Source organism: Ostrea edulis, chromosome 5 (assembly GCF_947568905.1).
Source record: "Ostrea edulis chromosome 5, xbOstEdul1.1, whole genome shotgun sequence".
NCBI classification, from domain to species: domain Eukaryota; kingdom Metazoa; phylum Mollusca; class Bivalvia; order Ostreida; family Ostreidae; genus Ostrea; species Ostrea edulis.
In genome coordinates this window covers 51,321,483-51,338,619 of record NC_079168.1, presented here as the reverse complement: position 1 = coordinate 51,338,619, position 17,137 = coordinate 51,321,483, and the positions used below count along the sequence as shown (strand labels likewise).

General features: G+C 37.7%; 1 protein-coding gene and 1 long non-coding RNA gene across 2 annotated transcripts; one reads left to right on the top strand and one right to left on the bottom strand.

Annotated features, from left to right (window-relative positions):
- The first annotated feature begins 268 nt into the window (after window positions 1-268).
- On the top strand, window positions 269-6,199 carry LOC125650694 (neutral and basic amino acid transport protein rBAT-like). Its single transcript, XM_048879172.2, has 8 exons — window positions 269-779; window positions 2,351-2,530; window positions 2,878-3,023; window positions 3,849-3,974; window positions 4,077-4,196; window positions 4,944-5,222; window positions 5,314-5,571; window positions 5,670-6,199. The coding sequence occupies exons 1-8, from the start codon at window positions 347-349 to the stop codon at window positions 6,006-6,008; spliced, it is 1,881 nt and encodes a 626-aa protein (XP_048735129.1). The 5' UTR covers window positions 269-346; the 3' UTR covers window positions 6,009-6,199.
- Window positions 6,200-7,040: 841 nt separating this feature from the next.
- On the bottom strand, window positions 7,041-9,727 carry LOC130054567 (uncharacterized). The gene is made up of 2 exons (XR_008802861.1): window positions 9,393-9,727; window positions 7,041-8,631 (listed from the first exon to the last, which is right to left on the bottom strand). It is a non-coding gene; the product is annotated as an uncharacterized LOC130054567 (long non-coding RNA).
- Between the last annotated feature and the right edge of the window lie 7,410 nt (window positions 9,728-17,137).

The following is a 17,137-nucleotide window of genomic DNA, read 5'->3' as shown; positions in this document are numbered from 1 at the left end:
CCAGGTGTTGCAAATTAACTAATCCCCTCTGTCCCCCTCCCCCTCTTTTCCCCCTTTGAGGCCCATGTAGGACGATTCCATTCATGGGGTATTAACATTTAATCGGTATAAATAAATCCCCAAAATATTTCGTCTCCATCAGTAAAAACAATTCATTTGATAAGATATTACTGAAATACTCATTCGCTTGTATAATTTCTGAGATACAAATATATGTGACCATAAAAAACATAAACATCAATGCCTACGAAACCCTAAATATATGGAATAATCCATTACCACACCAAATCCGGTTGCATCAGACTAGTAACGAACACATTTCCAAGGTCAAAAAGAAAGAAGGAAGATGGCAGATGTGAACACAAATAACGAAGAGAAGACGCCATTAAATGATGCCGCAGTAGAACCAGATTTAGACCCTAAGGCACAATTTATCAACGGGGGAAAGGAAATCGATCCACATGTCGCCATAGAATGCGGGTCGGGCGACGACGTGAGTTTCACGGGGTTGGGGAAGGAGGAGTTGATGCAATATGCCGACGACCCTTTCTGGAAAAAAGTGCGACTGATTTTGCTCATCGTCTTCTGGGCAGGATGGCTCGCAATGTTGGTAGCCGCTATTGTTATCATTGTTCTGGCACCGAAATGCCCATATCGACCCGACCTAAAATGGTACGACAAAGAGGCAGCGTACGAAATATTCCCACAATCCTTTCAAGACTCGAGCCCCAAACCAGAAGGTGCAGCAAAAGAAGGGGACGGAGTAGGAGATATTAAAGGTAAATTACACGTTTATGTAGAATGGATTAGCCTAATGCTTAATTTTACAGTCCCCACCCCTACCCCCCATTGCCCCAAGGAGCAAGCCTGGTTCCCGAGGCTTTCCGAATTGCAAACACAGACACTTCGGAAAGACTCGGGCGAATCCTTTGCCGGAGTGCGGAACGTTTCGCCCACAGGTATCTGAATTATAATCAATAAAGATACTAGATAGAAAAAGAAAAAACTATCTATATGTAGAAGTATTTATGAACATTGATAATGTCTTTTCCTCTTATTTCTATTTATATCTATTTGCTGATTAAAATTCGGATACCTGTATTGCTTTGATGTTTTCCCCCTTTTTTGGGTGGATTATTAATGCCCATAAACGTTCATACTGATAAAAAGAAGAAGAAAATCTTTTATAAATGGTTTCATTCTAACTGTACATAATGCAATAGACATAAAACACTTTAAACAAATTATATCCATTTAGATGTATCATGTAAGTGATATAATTAAGGTTAATAATTGCAACTAAAATTTATGTATGTAGGATCAGTATTGTTCATATATTCTAACCCGGGGTAAATCGGAAATCGTCAGATGATTCCTTTACACCATTGTTCAAAATTGGTTTAAAACTTGGGTGTAGACCACGGATCTATGCCAAAACAAGATGACAAACCGTATTATATTGGCGTAGACCACAACATTGAAAAAAAAAATAACACAAATTCAAAACATTGTTATTTACTTCTAATGTACTTAGAAAACATTTTCTTTCCATTTTCATTACAATATCCTCCTTTCCTCGTAATGTTTATCAGACAACAACTGGCCGGGGTTCTTTGGGATAACTCATTGCTTTTTAAAACCTAGAAAATTGGCATAGACAATTTTGTCTATCTCAATTACAATTGGCATAGACCAGTGTCATTTGACATAGACTCGGTCTATGGTTAATTTCGAACACTGTTACACTTCACTCAAAGGTACAAGCCACATGAATTCTGAATTAGAACACTGTTACACTTCACACAAAGGTACAATCCTGTGGCATTACATTTTCACAAAGGACAAAAAAAGGTCAAGATGATGCCGACTATTTTCTAAGTTTAAGTGAAAATCATCTGAGGATTGTATACTCCGCTTAAGACAACTCGTTTATAAAAACATTTGTGAATTTATGTACATTGTGTTATTCACAGTACAATTAAGCAGAAGTGAAATAATTATTTTCCAAGCATTAAAACTTTGACACATCTCAGATTTACTAGTCTGATTATTGAGGAACTTTGAAGTATTTAAACTAACCAGCCCCAAGGGACATGCACCATACAAAGCACTAGCCCAAATCCAAATTTTATTGGCCCCAGACCATTGGATCATCAATTATTTTGACTCCTTAGTTACGAAGCAAACACTACCACTGAGCTACTGTGTTTGGTAAATTAAACGTGCAAAAATATTTAAATAACATTGCCTAGATAGGAAATAAAAATATCAAACACAGTGAAAGCCCCGTTACCCTGTGCTGCAATGGGGTGGGAATATCGATGTTGTAATTCAATTTGAAAATTTGCAGGTATTGGGGCTCGTCTGGACTATCTGAAGAAGATTGGAAATAAGGTCCTCTACATTAACTCGATATATGAAAGTGATGATGATGACAACTATGCTGTTGTTGACCATAAGAAAGTGGACACATTGTTCGGGACAATGGGAGATTTTGACCAGCTCCGTAAAGCCAGCAAGAAAAAGGAAAGTATGTTTCACCAGACAGATTTTAGATATCCTACCCATTTGCTAGAAAACGTTTCTTCACAAAATCTTAAGTTCTCAAATATTTACATGCATGTGTTCATAGTATCATTTTTCAATGGTATACAAAGGACAAATCTAATATGAACACATACTATATTTATCAAGCTTCATAGGTACATTGTTTACAACTTCATTCATGAGGTAATGGCATTATAATTGATAAAAGATATCAAAGACAGAAACATCAGAAATGTAAATATTGCAAAATTTTATTTTGTATCTTCTGAAATTTGGTTGTTGTTGTTTTTTTTTTACTTTGTTACAATTAGTACTTGATATCTGTTTCAGTGCGCATAATTATGGACTTTATTCCCAATCACACTGGCAAGAAGAACGAGTGGTTTATGAAGAGTCAGAAGAAGGAAGGCATTTATAAAGACTTCTATGTCTGGGAAGCATGTGATCCAAATAGTGGAAGTTATCCTAACAACTGGGTAAATATCGAGTTTCTCTGTTCGTTTCCTTTAGTGACCAACAACTTTTTGAAACAAGGGTGGAAAAATCAGTAGGAAGATTTATTTGATATTTGGCTGAAAAGGTAGTTATTGGTAATTTTCAAATAAGCAGATCACCTTTGCTAAATATTGACATTGCTGACATAAGGCCAATTCAACTTAATTAGTAGATTATCATCCAGGGTCACCAAAAAGTATGGGGTGGGTGGGAGGATTTTATTTTTTAATTATTATTTTCTGAGAAAAATATTAATGACAAACAAGTTTTTGTCAACAGAAGTGCATCATTTAATGCCAGATGGATGTCAATCTATGCTTATTTCACAGACGAATTCCAGGTGAAGCTTTAATTTCAAACATAGAAAAATACCAAACTTCTTCAAGATATGAAGAATATTAATTCCTTCCTTTCATTTATGCCTGTAAGAAATTGAGAAAACCATACGATCTATTTTCTTCATGTTGCTATACCGGAAATGTAAATAAGATGTGTAAATACCAGAGTCAGACATGGAAAATTTTCCGGAAATCGCAAGTTCCGCAAAATAAAAAAATCCGGGTGGGCCGATTTTTGAGGGGCGGGCGGGGATGATAATCTATCAATTAAGTTGAAATGGCCTAAGATAATGATAAAGCTGTGTTCAATTTTCTGTAAAAGGTTTTATACTTTAAAATCCTGATGTCGGTAAAAAAGAGGAAATAATGAAAATAGTTTTGTCACTTTGTGTGTGTGTTTTTTGTGTGTGATTTTAGAGTGGTTTTATTTGTAAAAGAAGTTAATGTCATATTTGATGTTGATGTTAGAGGAGTGTTAAAGGAGGCAGGACGTGGACATATGATGACACCAGGAAAGAATGCTACCTCCATCAGCTGGAAAGTGACAAACCTGACCTTAATCTTTGGAATGCTGATGTTAGGAAAGAACTGGAGGTATATACAATGAATTTGGTCTTTGCTCAATCTTTCATTAGATTTATCAAGAATAGAGAGAAAGAGAGAGAAATCATGGATTAATTATGACTTTCTACACAGGGTATCTTGCGTTTCTGGCTTGACAAAGGAGTGGATGGTTTCCATGTTCTGAATGCTGAATATCTGTATGAGGATGAGAATCTTGGAGATGACATTCTGATTACTGGAAAAGCAGGAAATGTAAGAAATTGCAAAGAAATTTTGTTTTTATGCACAATGAAATTGATGTTAAAGATGAATGATGAAGATTCAATGTATGAAATGTGTTGTTGATCAATTTATAGTCAATCGTGTCAAAAAAGGTGGTCGATTTCCAACAATCTATTTGAGATTTAATGATTAATTATAATTGGCAAAATACTACAATTATCTTTCTTTTTCTCATTTATTATTCCGAATATTAGCTTTTGTTTCCATCATATAACCTCTCAGATGTGGTTGTCAGCCATTTTAACACACAAAATGTTAGGTTAATATGGTAAGCAGGGTTTGTTCTAGATCATTACATCACTAGAATATCCACAGAATATTTTAAGCTGAAGAATCTAAATTGCTAATAAAAATGAAATGAATTAATAATTTATCATTACACGGATTTTCAATATGTGTGTGGGAAAATCAAATTGGTCAAAAAGGAAAGCCTTTAGTGAAACTGAAAGTTGAGGATTATTTTGAAATGACTAGTCTGAGGCAGGAATAGCCAGTATTTTTTTGGCTACAGCTGCAAGTCTTGGAAAGTAAATTCCATTGTCCTTCCACCAATCAAAAATTGCCCCATCTGAATAAAATCTTGTACTTAATCAAGACGAATGGTTACTGATTTGTGATTATTTGTCGATCATCAGTCAACCGGTTACAATTATCCAATGTTGCTGATTATGATTTTCAACCAATTGAAATAACTCCCTTATTTATCTGACATTTCAGGCTTATGATGACTTTGAGCACAACCAGACCTTGAACCACCCAGAGAACCTGAAGCTTTTGAGTGCCTGGAGATCTGTACTGGATTCCTACAATACCAAGCCAGGAAGAGAGAAGGTCCTTGTAGTCACTGCCAAGGATGATTTAAATACCACAAAGATGTACTTTGATTCTGGTGCTAACATTGTACGAGTCACCCCAATGTCAGAAAATGGGGCATCCCTGGCTGAACGCATTGAGACCAAACTGATGGATGTCAACTCCAAAAGAGTTGGATGGATGGTTAGCAAGTTTCTAATGCATGATAAATGAAACAAGTTGAGTACACTGAATTCTGCGTAGAAAACTAATGAAAATACATTTCCAATTTCAGTATAGTGATAAAGATTCCAGTCGTTTAGCTAATCAAGTCCTGCCAGAACAAGTGAAAGTTATGCTGACTTTGCAAGCCACACTGCCAGGAGTTCCATTTAACTACTACGGAACTGAAATAGGAATGACTGACAGTACTACCTTAGCTGAACCCAAGAAGTATAGGACACCTATGCAGTGGAGTTCCGAAGGAAAAGAGTTTTCCGATATCGAACCATGGATTAAAATGAATCTTAATTTTAAGCAAGTTAATGTTGAGGTAAAGAAATTGTAATTGAACTTGAGCATATTTGATATCAATCATGATTCAAAATATGAAACTGTCAAAGTTAAATATTTTCATACTTTGTGTTTCAGACTGAAAGTGCTGTTGGGAATGATTTCAGTACTCTAAAAGTGTACAAAGAGCTTGCAAAACTTCGAGAAAAGGAGTCGTTCCAGTGGGGACAGATGAATGTTTTCAGGGATGGCAATCTCTTGATGTACACCAGAAAGGCTGAGGGATTTCCAGGGTTCCTGGTTGCCATTAACCTTGGAAAAGAGCCGGTGACTGAGTCTTTCCATGAAGCCACAGGAATACCTACAAAGGTTAAAGTCATATTCCACACCCACAGCGAGGACAACACTGCCTTCGACTTGTCTGTTAACTCCTATTTCCTCCCTTCATATCATGCTGTTGTTTTGGAATACGAATGAAATATTACTGGTACTCTGTTTTGAACTGAGATTCTGGGTCTAAATTGGACTCTTGTTGTATTTTCTGAGAGGGGGGGGGGGGGGGGGGCTTCTTTGTATCCAAAAATCTGTAATAGAAACTGCTGAATCTGTATTAATATCAATACATGCAATTTGTCTTGGAGAATAATAAATACCAGTACCTGATGATATTTCTGTATGAGTTTGCTGACTGTTGAAATTAGTGCTGAAAATGGAAAAGTTTAATAGGAGGAGACTGGAACTGATCAAATTTATTGAAAAGCTAAGTAGTATTTTTAAAAACTTCCAATTCAATAGTTTGAAATTTACCAATAATTTTGCAGAAAAATGTGATTCTACATTTTATTTTAAAAATACCATTGGGGAGTTTAGTATGTCTTATCGCCACTTCATACAAATAAGATGAATACTTGATCGGAATGTTTGTTACGCTACAACACAAAAATGAAGTGAAAGGTATGACACATACATGCATGCATGTTGTACGATAACCTCCGTGCACAGGGACTCGGCCCGTTTTGGGCCTGAACTCTGATACCATAAATATAGATATTTAATATTTATGGTATCGTAAAGTTCAGGCTAAAAACAGGCTTGGCCCCTGTGCCTCGGTGGTCGAGAAATGTTTTGAAATTTAAAAGCCGAGGCGTGTATTTCGAACAACATTTTGAGACCAAGGATGTTGTATACCCTGCAACATACACGAGAACTTTATTCTACTACGGCGCAAAAATATACAGCCGATCGTTTTGTCTATATAGCTACGAATTAGGTCACAGTGACGTCATGTCAGTTTCCGAAACGGCCTACATTGGGGTTTGGTTTTTTTTTGGTGACAAAAAATTTATAAAGGTATTCTAAATCTATTTTTAAAAAAATTAAGTATTTAGTTTAGTACTCTACATCGTCATAATGGCTGACTTCCTTATAAAATATGGATGAAAATGTAGATATCAGAAACATTTGTGCAACAGGGTTTCTCCCAACAAGAATAACGCAACGCTTGTAGGGTTCAGGTCTCGATATATATTTATTCGGACACAGTGATTGGACTTGACAGTATATTACTAAAGATAGCCCTGAAATATGATAAAACAACGATATAATACTAACTTAACAGTCAAAGCCTATCCTAAACGATATTTAATCTTACTGATTTCCATCAAGATACGTTTATCATTTAAGGGAGATAACTCTAAAGATACGTCATTTTGCAAAAATAATTTCTCCGTGAATATTGATATAAAGTAATTAACGAAATAAAACCCTTCTATGGGAAGAAGCTTCCCTCAGTGAATTTACAGCTCGGACAATATCATCAGGATTTAAGGATTGACTCTATAATTCAATAAAGTACCATGTATGTACAATGTAAAATCACTTTCATAAATTAAACTAAATATCTAATTGCTCATTTTGAACAAAGTCATCAAATACTTTTGACAAGCATTAAATCTATGTAAACTGATTTATATCACTTTACAATATAGTAATATATATAACTGAATTCTTTAATCAATATAATGAATAATTTTGACTCATTCATTCATTCTTTCAGTCATTTAGTAAAAGTGCAAATGGGAAGTTTATATTGCAAATATACAGAATAGACTTTTAATTAACTAGTAGCAATAGGAATTAGTATAAATATGTTACTTACCAGAAATCAAGGATTTTGTAGTCTGCTGTCAGTATTAACTCTTTCTCAAAATCACGTCTATTCAAATGTATGTCTAACTAGCTTCTGAATAATATTCAGATACTCAAAACTGGCTGTAAAACTATAGAACCGAGAAAACCAACCAAATGCAACTTGACAATCACTGACCAATAAAAACCCTTCATACAAAATGACCACACTCCGATCGGTCCTCAAAGTATATAAGTTGTAAGTGTACCTTTGTGTAGTGGTGTAAATAAACGGGTGGATCTAAGATCTAAATATGTATGAATATAAAAACACATATTTGTCAGTAATGGATTATCAAAACCTAATACTATTACAACCTCCCCCCAGTTACAGAATGACGTCCGCGTCATTCACCTGGACAGTTGTAAATATACTAAAAAAGTAAATAATTACCAGATATTTTTGCTCACCGTAATGCAAATACTTAGTAAACAATTCAAACAGCATAAAAGTACTTCTAATTTACAAGTTAAAATCAATGTGATGCTGATACAATGTTCACAAGTGCCATCTGGTATACTGAAGAATCTAATCCATTTAAAGGAACCTTTATCTATCAATCCTTCATGAACTTTGCTCTCTGCAACCACTCAGGCACTGTCTGGTTCATCATCACAAAATCCTTTGTCCAAGCGGGTTTCATCTTGTTCCTTGCTGATCGTCTTGGAACTGGGATTGGTGGTGTTGCAGTTATGGAAGGCTGAACATCATCATCATGGTCACCATGATCAACTTCTTCACCATGATTAACTTCATCATCATCACCGTCATGCTTATCCTCAGTCTCATCATCCTGACGAGGAACGTCCTCCTCTGGATCAACATCCGGAGCATCTCCTATCGACGACTGGTCGTCACCATCTCGACAGGAGGAACTTTAAACGGAGTTCTCGTAAATCACTGTAGGGAGACCTACAAAAGAAAACTCACTTTCTGAATCAGAAATAGAAACAGTATCATTAGAAGTTATACTTCTGATTTTCTGTCTGCTTTCCTTCTCCTCACAGGTTTAGGGGGTGGAGGTGGAACCGTTGAAAATTTGGATCCTATCGGCAACAAGAGATTCCTATGTAGTGTTCTACATTTGCCTTCGCCATCCTCCCGCTTAACCTTGTAGACAGGAATGTCTTGATTTCGTATGACATAAGGATTGTCTTCCCACTTATCCGCAATCTTATATCTTCCGTCATAGGCCACTATCCTCACCAGTACCCTGTCTCCTACTTTCAAAGTGGATGCACGTGCCTTCAGGTCATAATTACCCCTCTGACGTTGCTGGGAGAACTATGTAGCCTTCTGGGCCTGTTTGTAAGCTTCCTGTAATCGCTCCTTCATCTTGGTTATGTACTTGGTAGTTCACTGGTTCTCATCAATAGGTCTAGATATTCCAAACAGGACATCAACAGGTAACTTTGGTTCCCTACCAAACATTAGATGAAAAGGAGAAAAACTTGTTTCGTTTGCGGTTGAGTTATATGCATGTACTAAAGCAGATATGTGACTCTTCCAATCAGCTTTCTGTTCATTCTGCAGTGTCCTTAACATGGATAATAAAGTTCTGTTGAATCTCTATTTCCATTCCCCATTGGATGGTATGGTGTTGTCCTAGATTTGGAAATTCCTAGAATTAAGCAAAGTTCTTTTTAAAATAATCTTGTTACAAAAATTTGTACCTTGATCTGAGTGCAGTTTTTCTGGAATTCCATAATGTAAGATAACGTTGTTAAATATGGCGTCTGCAGTTGTTTTGGCAAGTTGATTTCGAGTGGGAACTGCTACTGCGTACTTGGTGAAATGATCAGTTATCACGAGAATGTTCTGAACTCCTCCCTTTGATGGTTCCAGGGAAAGATAATCCATACAGACCAATTCTAGCGGTTGTGATGTTCTAATGTTCACCATATCAGCAGTGTGGCAAGTCTGCTTACTCTTGGTGCATGTAAAACGTATACGGTACCAATTTTGATGCACCAGATGCGCATTTCGACAAATAATGCATCTGTCACAATTCTCAATCCAGGAAATGACATCTGTTCGCATTCTAGGCCAATAGAACCGTTGCCGAACCAGTGAAAGAGTCTTATCCCTACCCAAATGTCCCATTTTGTTGTGCAGCTGTTCCAATACAACTGATATGGATGACTTAGGGATAACTGCTTGTTGAATGGTCCTGTCTTCTGTTTTGACCTCTCTCCATAAGATGTTATCTCTGATGCAAAGCTTTGGAAAATTCCTGAAATAGATTAGATCAAAATCAGTTTTTAGTGTATCCTTACTAGGTTTCTTACCCGATTCAACTTGTTGTTTCCAAAAAGATATGATGGGATCGGCATCTTGAATGGTTTGCAAGTCAATATGATCCTCAGGTTCAGTAAAAGGATGTAAAAACTGGCAAATAGCATCACTGATGGAAAGTGTCTCCGCATATGGTTGTCCGATCTGGCAAATAGCTTTAATCGAGTCACCAGAAATTTCCTCACCATATGTTTCATGATCCAGTCGTGATAAACCATCTGCGTCAGCATTGGATTTCCCTGGTCGATACACTTTGTTGAAGTTATAGGATGCAAGAGCCGAAATCCATCGGTGACCAGTGGCATCCAACTTTGCTGTGCTGAGCGCATAAGTCAATGGATTATTGTCTGTAAATACAGTAAAGGGTTTACCCTGTAAATATTCCGAAAACTTTTCATATATTGACCACTTGAGAGCCAAAAACTCTAGTTTATGGGTGGGGTAGTTCTTCTCAGATTTGCTCAATCCTCTACTTGCATAAACAATCACCCTGTCTAATCCATCTTGCTCCTGGTAAAGCACAGCACCCAGTCCTGTTTGGCACGCATCTGTGTGAAGCTTAAATGGCTTGCTGAAGTCCGGGTAGGCCAACACAGGGGGTGATGTAAGCTTGTCCCTCAATTCATCAAAAGCATGTTGTTGTTCTTGGTCCCAGTGCCACTAGAGCCTACTTTGGGTTTAGCGTTGCTTCTTGATTTCTTTCCAACTGCCATAACGTCAATGAGTGGTCTGGCTATTTTGGCAAAATTGTGGATGAATTTACGATAATATCCAGCAAATCCCAAAATTGTTTAACTTGTTCAGAATTAGTTGGTGTAGGCCAGTTCTTTACCTTGGCAAGCTTGTCTGGATCAGGTTCAACTCCTTCCTTAGAAACAATATGTCCCACATATTTAACTCTTTTCATAAAGAAAGAACATTTCTTCGGGGAAAGTTTAAGACCATAATCTCTTATCCGTTGAAAAACTAGTTGAAGCCGATCAAGATGCTCCTGAAACGACGAAGAAAAAATGATTAGGTCATCCAAATAAATGAAACAAACTTTAAGATGGAGATCACCCAAGCATTGTTCTTGGAGACGTTGATAAGTTGCCGGAGCATTTGCAAGACCAAAACTCATCTTGTTAAATTCGTAGAATCCTAAAGGGCCTACGGTGAATGCTGTCCTTTCCTTGTGTTCTTCTGTTGTTTCTATTTGATGGTAACCTGATTTCATGTCTAAAACACTGAAAAATGTGTTTCCAGCCAACGAATCCAGAATTTCCTCAGTCCTCGGTAAGGCATAATTATGTCGGATGGTCCTTGCATGAAGTTGTCTGTAGTCGATGCATAATCTCAAGGATCCATCGCTCTTCCGCACTAAGACAACATTCGAGGAGAAAGGCGAGTGAGATGGTCGAATAATCCCTGCAGCAAGTAGTTCCTTGATGTGTGACCTGACTTCTTCTATGGCTGAAGGTGGAATACGCCTATACTTCTGCTTGAATGGTTTTTCATCTGCAAGTTCTATCCGATGCTGAACTTTGTCCGTTGTCCCTATATCTGTCACATCGGCTGAAAAGATATCTTGAAAATCAGTCACGATTCCTCATGGGTCAAATCATCAGGAAAATGAATCTTGGACAGAATATCATCCAGAGCCGTTGACCTTGACCCTGCATACATCTGTATCAGCCACCTTAACTGGTTGGATTTCACATAGGATTCCTCTTGGTGCTATGGATATTGTCTGTGTCGTCAGTTTACTCAGGGTGACAGGTATAACTTAATGCTCATCATAATTGTAGGGATGAAGTGTCGCTTCAATATCCACATCAACTGGCACACATGCTCTACTAGCCTGATGCTACATCACAGTCATCCTAGGGAATGGTATCTTCTTATCCACAAAACCATTTATGGTCATCTTACCATTTGGGGGAATAATCACTCTGGATGCCTCTGCACTCTTAACAAGTCCTAAAGCAAAACCATTCTTCTGCAATTCCTTTTCTCTGACATTTATGCAGCGGAATACCAAATACCACGGCGTGTGGATTGCAGCCTGCTGTAAGTATCTAGAGCCACATTCCTCTAATGAGACATCCATGAGACTCTGAAGAATATTGGTCCCTATCAAGACTGGTACATGGGAGTTATAATTACTGTTGGGTACAACCAACAATAAACAATCATGAAGTTTTTCTAGTGTTGGTACTCCATATGATGTCAAGTCAACACATACAAAACCAACATATGGTAAAAGTTGACCATCAGCACACTCTATACTAACAGTGTCTTCAATTAAATAGAGTGAAGTTCTGTCTGCGATAAATGTTGGTCATAGAAAGCTTTGCTGATTGTTGAAACTGTGGTTCCAGTGTCTAAAAGAGCTTTACACTGTATATCATTAACAGCCACTGACACCTCATTTGGTTGACCTATTAATTCCTGTTTTCTGGGACTTTCCTTCTTTGGACCAACCCCTCGTCCCCAGAAGCTGACTCCTTGTAGTTTAAAGGTTTTCTCTGGAAATCTGTCCTTACTCTACAACCAAGAGCTATATGTCCCTCTTGACCACATTTGAAGCACTTAATGGGTCCACTTGGCTTGTAACTTCTCTGTTCTTCCTCAAACTCTGAATAACTACCACGGTAACCCTGAGATCCTCCTTTACGTCCTTTCTTATTTAGTTGTCTAGGTTGATCATACTGCTGAGACTTCTGTCTGTTGTAGGAATAATTCTGTTCCTTCAAACTTTTCACCTCAGTTGTTAGTTGATTTATCTTGGCTTACAAGCTATCAAACCTGCCACTGCTTTCCTCTGTTTGAGCTACCTAAGCTGTAGCCTGTTTCTTGGTAATATCTCTGGGAGGTTTAGGTTGATGTTCCATTTCCACTTTTCTTACAGCAGAATGCAGTTCATCAAAAGTAAGCATCTTATCCTTAAGGTGTCCACTGATATCCTTTAGAGTAGACCGAAGTTCCTTAAAGAACATAGTTCTTAACATATCTTCAGATTGTCCACTGGGAACAAGTCCTTTACGCACAGCTTTACTCAGAATATCCTCTAACCTGCAACTCCAATCAGCACATCCTTCATTCTCTTTCTGTCTAGCACTGTCGAATTCTGATAGAATATCTTCCTTCTCATCCACTGTACCATATATGCTGTCCAACTTCTTGATAATGATAGAAACTGAAGCTCCTGGACCTAAATGCATAATAATATGGCTTGCTTCTCCCTTAAGAGATCTCCTAATAGCATGGTGAATGGCTTCAGGATGGTAGGATTCATTCATAAGACATTCCACTTCATACTTCCAAAGTTCATATGTAGATTCACTTTTGACATCTCCTGAGAAAGTAGAAATTCTTGGGTAATAGTGCTGATTTGTAGGTTTCCCATAAAAATTTGAAGGTGGTGGCAGTGGATAGCTCGCAGGCATGGCATAGGTTTGTGGTTCCTTCTTTACTGTAGATCCTGGGGTATTAGCCATGGAACCCAACCAATGCAAAAAATCCTCAGGGGTGTCTGCCTTTGGTTTTACCTTCAATTCTTTGAAAGCAGAAACAATGTTTACAATTTCCTGTGGAGTCATGAAATCTTCTTTCAACTCCATCGCATCCTCGTTCTGGGCGGTTGCCACCTCTTTCTGGTCCATGGGTTCTGCTTCCTTTTCAGGGATTGACATGGTTGTAAGAGTGTTTAATTAATGTATGATAACAAACTGTTCAACAACACAATATCACTACTGAATATATTTGCAAATTTTCTGCAGCAATAAAAAAAATGCTTTGGGCAAATAATTATTGTCAGGAATTTTATTATGCTATATATCATTCAAACCAGAATTCATTGCGTCACCTGATAGGCTAAATAACTCGAGATAGTAAATTGCCGTAAGGGTTGGTTGTACTCTGCGTTAAAAACACGATTGTATCGGTGTAGGAATGGTTGTATCCCGAAGTCGCTTGACCACGGTGATATCGAATAACTACAAGAGAGAAAGGGGACTGAGATCTAAATATCATCTTTGACGGAATCCGCATTTAATGGTCAATACCCCCTTCCCTTTTCTCTACAGTGATTCTAATATTTTCAACAGCCTGTGGACATTCTGAAGCTTCCGTTCGTTTCCTAATTAGGAGAAGGAAGTGCTTCCTCCGCAAGGCTCTTCTTTACCGTACAGGAGTTTCCAGCTACAGAATAGCCTGTTAATGACTAGCTGCAATAGTGTATTGGGGGGGGGGGGGGTATCCCGTAAACGTCAGAATAAAAAAAATCGGATAGGGCTACATTATTGCAGCTAGTTAGTGACGTAGTTGCAGTGTTATATTTATGGTGGAAGTAATGGACAGAATTTCCTAGAAACGTTTAACCCCCAAGAACCACTAATGTTCTATGCATCGTCACATTCAAGTGTTTACGTATCTCGCCAATATCCCACTTCTATTTCGAATGAAAGTCCACGGTACTCATTGTAAGTGACCAACATTCATAAAAGACAGACTAGTCCCGTTTCAGATGGACATGGATTCATGAATGTAGGTATTAATGTTTTGTGTATGTATTGAATACTTATATAAGCTGTGCTCTACATATACATTTTGTGCACTTCCCATGTTCAGGGTTTTCACAACTCATCGGTTGAATTTCCTTTACTCATCGATTGAATTTCCTTTACTCATCAGTTGAATTTCCTTAACTCATCGGTTGAATTTCCTTTACTCAATGATGCATATGAATGTAGCAAAAATCTTCTTTTGACTCGGAAGAATTCATGGTTTGCATTTATACACTAGTTACGCAATATTTTGAATATCAGAGATGAATCTGTTACTTATGGCAAACGCTCTACCACTGAGCTACCGCAACGGGTAGTGAAACATAAAATAAATCCAGTTAGAAATGGGACATATTGCGATTTATCCTATAGACGATTCAAAATGATCAAATAGTATATAATTACCAAAATTAGCTGCTTTTAAAAACAAATACATTGGCAACATTCGAAATGAAAACAGAAAAAAGTATGTTCGAGAACGATCTGGATAACGCCAAAAGCAAGTTTTATAGTTTTTAGTTCGATATACACGTTCACGGTTGAGTGCAAGGATAATGATTGTTGCTTAACCAACCGGATATAGGAAAGTGCCACTTTGAAAGGTTTGAATTATCTTATATGATGCAGAGGAATTTCAAGTTTGACAGGTCAAAAGTTGTTCCAACATCATGAACAGGTCTTGTATTTAGGAGGGCTGTGTATTGTACCAAAGCGCGATAACACTTTGCACGATTTCGTGGATGATTCAATACCTTTCCAACGGTATTAAGGTTGGGAAACGGGTTGAGAATATTGAAGAAATTAGAGCTTATATAAAAGTTTACACAAAACTCGGTCATTCGGTAATGCAGATTTTTACTGAATTGGGGGAAGTTTATGGGTCTGATAAGGTATCTTACGAGACAGTTCGTAAGTGGAGAAAGAAATTTCTGACTGGCACAGAGTCCGTCAAAGATGCAGCAAAATCTGACCTACCTGTAACAGGCAATGCAAAAGTCAGGGAAATAATTGAAAGTGATGACAGATACACGATTCGTGATATTGACAAAGCTGTTGGCATATCGCTATCGCGGGCGCATTTCATTTTGAAGCGTATTTTGAAAATACAAAAGATTTCTGCCAGATGAATACCGCATATATTGACGGATGACCAAAAACGGGCACGAGTACAAATCGCTAAGCAATTGCTCAAAATGTTTCCCTAATTCAATCAAAGACAATTTGCAAACATTGTTACTGGTGACGAAACATGGGTTCACTAGTTCGAACCAGTAAGAAAAATTGAAAACAAAATATGGCTAACTAAACACGGTAGAAGGCCCGTAGTTGCCAAAAGAACCTTAAGCACAAAGAGGGTTCTTTATTACATATTCTTCTCATGTGATGGTATAGCTGTACAAATTCCGGTGCCGAAGGGCAAAAGTGTTACAGGTCGGTATTACTGAGATGTTATATGAAGTCGGAGAAGGTTACCGTCTTGCCACACCCACGTCCACCATGCTCTCCAGTTCTAGCCCCATGCGACTTTTTCCAAAACTTAAAAAAGTTCTTATCTGATCGTCGTTACAAGTGCCGACAAGCCCTTAGCTCAGCCATCAGTCAGTGCCTCAGAGGTCTACCTAAATCAGCGTACCATGACATTTCAAAAATGGATTCAGAGATTTCAAACCTGTTCATTTCACCATTTGAGTCGAATGCTTGTGAGATATCGTACAATACACATTACATATCGAAAAGCCCTCGCAATTCCGAGTCTTTGTTTTCGCATGCGGCGGAAAAGGGCGATGTGATCCGATTGCTATATAATCAAGATTAAACACAACACGAATGTAATTTTAAGATTTCTGAAGTCTAATTTCTCTCTGTTGTGTAATCTGATTAATATATATAAGATGTATGATGTAATGTATGGACTTTAGAAAACACCGCGTTTGTACTACAAGAACCATAAATCCCCACCCTAGCATCCAAATCCCCGCTCCATACGCCGTACATTTTCCAACTCGTGATCCTCGACATCATATAGATAGTTTGGTTGTTTCACTAACATTAGCATTTTTACTATACGGGCTGGAACCAAGTCCGAGCAACTTGCAAGGGCCATGTACTTCACAATTTTCATAGAGGCTTCGTCGGCGGGACATCGCATGGCCTCAACTTTACGAAGGAGTCCGAGCGATGTTCCGATTGACATTATATATGTACGTATTTCGGTTGATCTTATTACCGGGTACAAGTTGTGTGAAGGCTTAATATCCACATGGATTGTATTACCGTTGCTTCCCAAGCTGCCAATTTGATTCAGAAGTGTTATTAAACGAGTGCATTAAAAGACTTGCTAGAATTTTAATAAGGATTAAGAGCAGATTGACGAATTATTTAGGATTAAAGCCTATGCAATGCATTCTGTTCTAGATTTCAGAATTGACTGCATTTAAAATTACCACAGGATACACGAAGTTGTGGAACTTAACCATTTAAATATGGACGAAAAAGTTTTGTGAGATATACATCATTTGACAAACCACTAATATTAAAATAACTATGATTGAAACACCCGTATTTGCTGTTGTTGG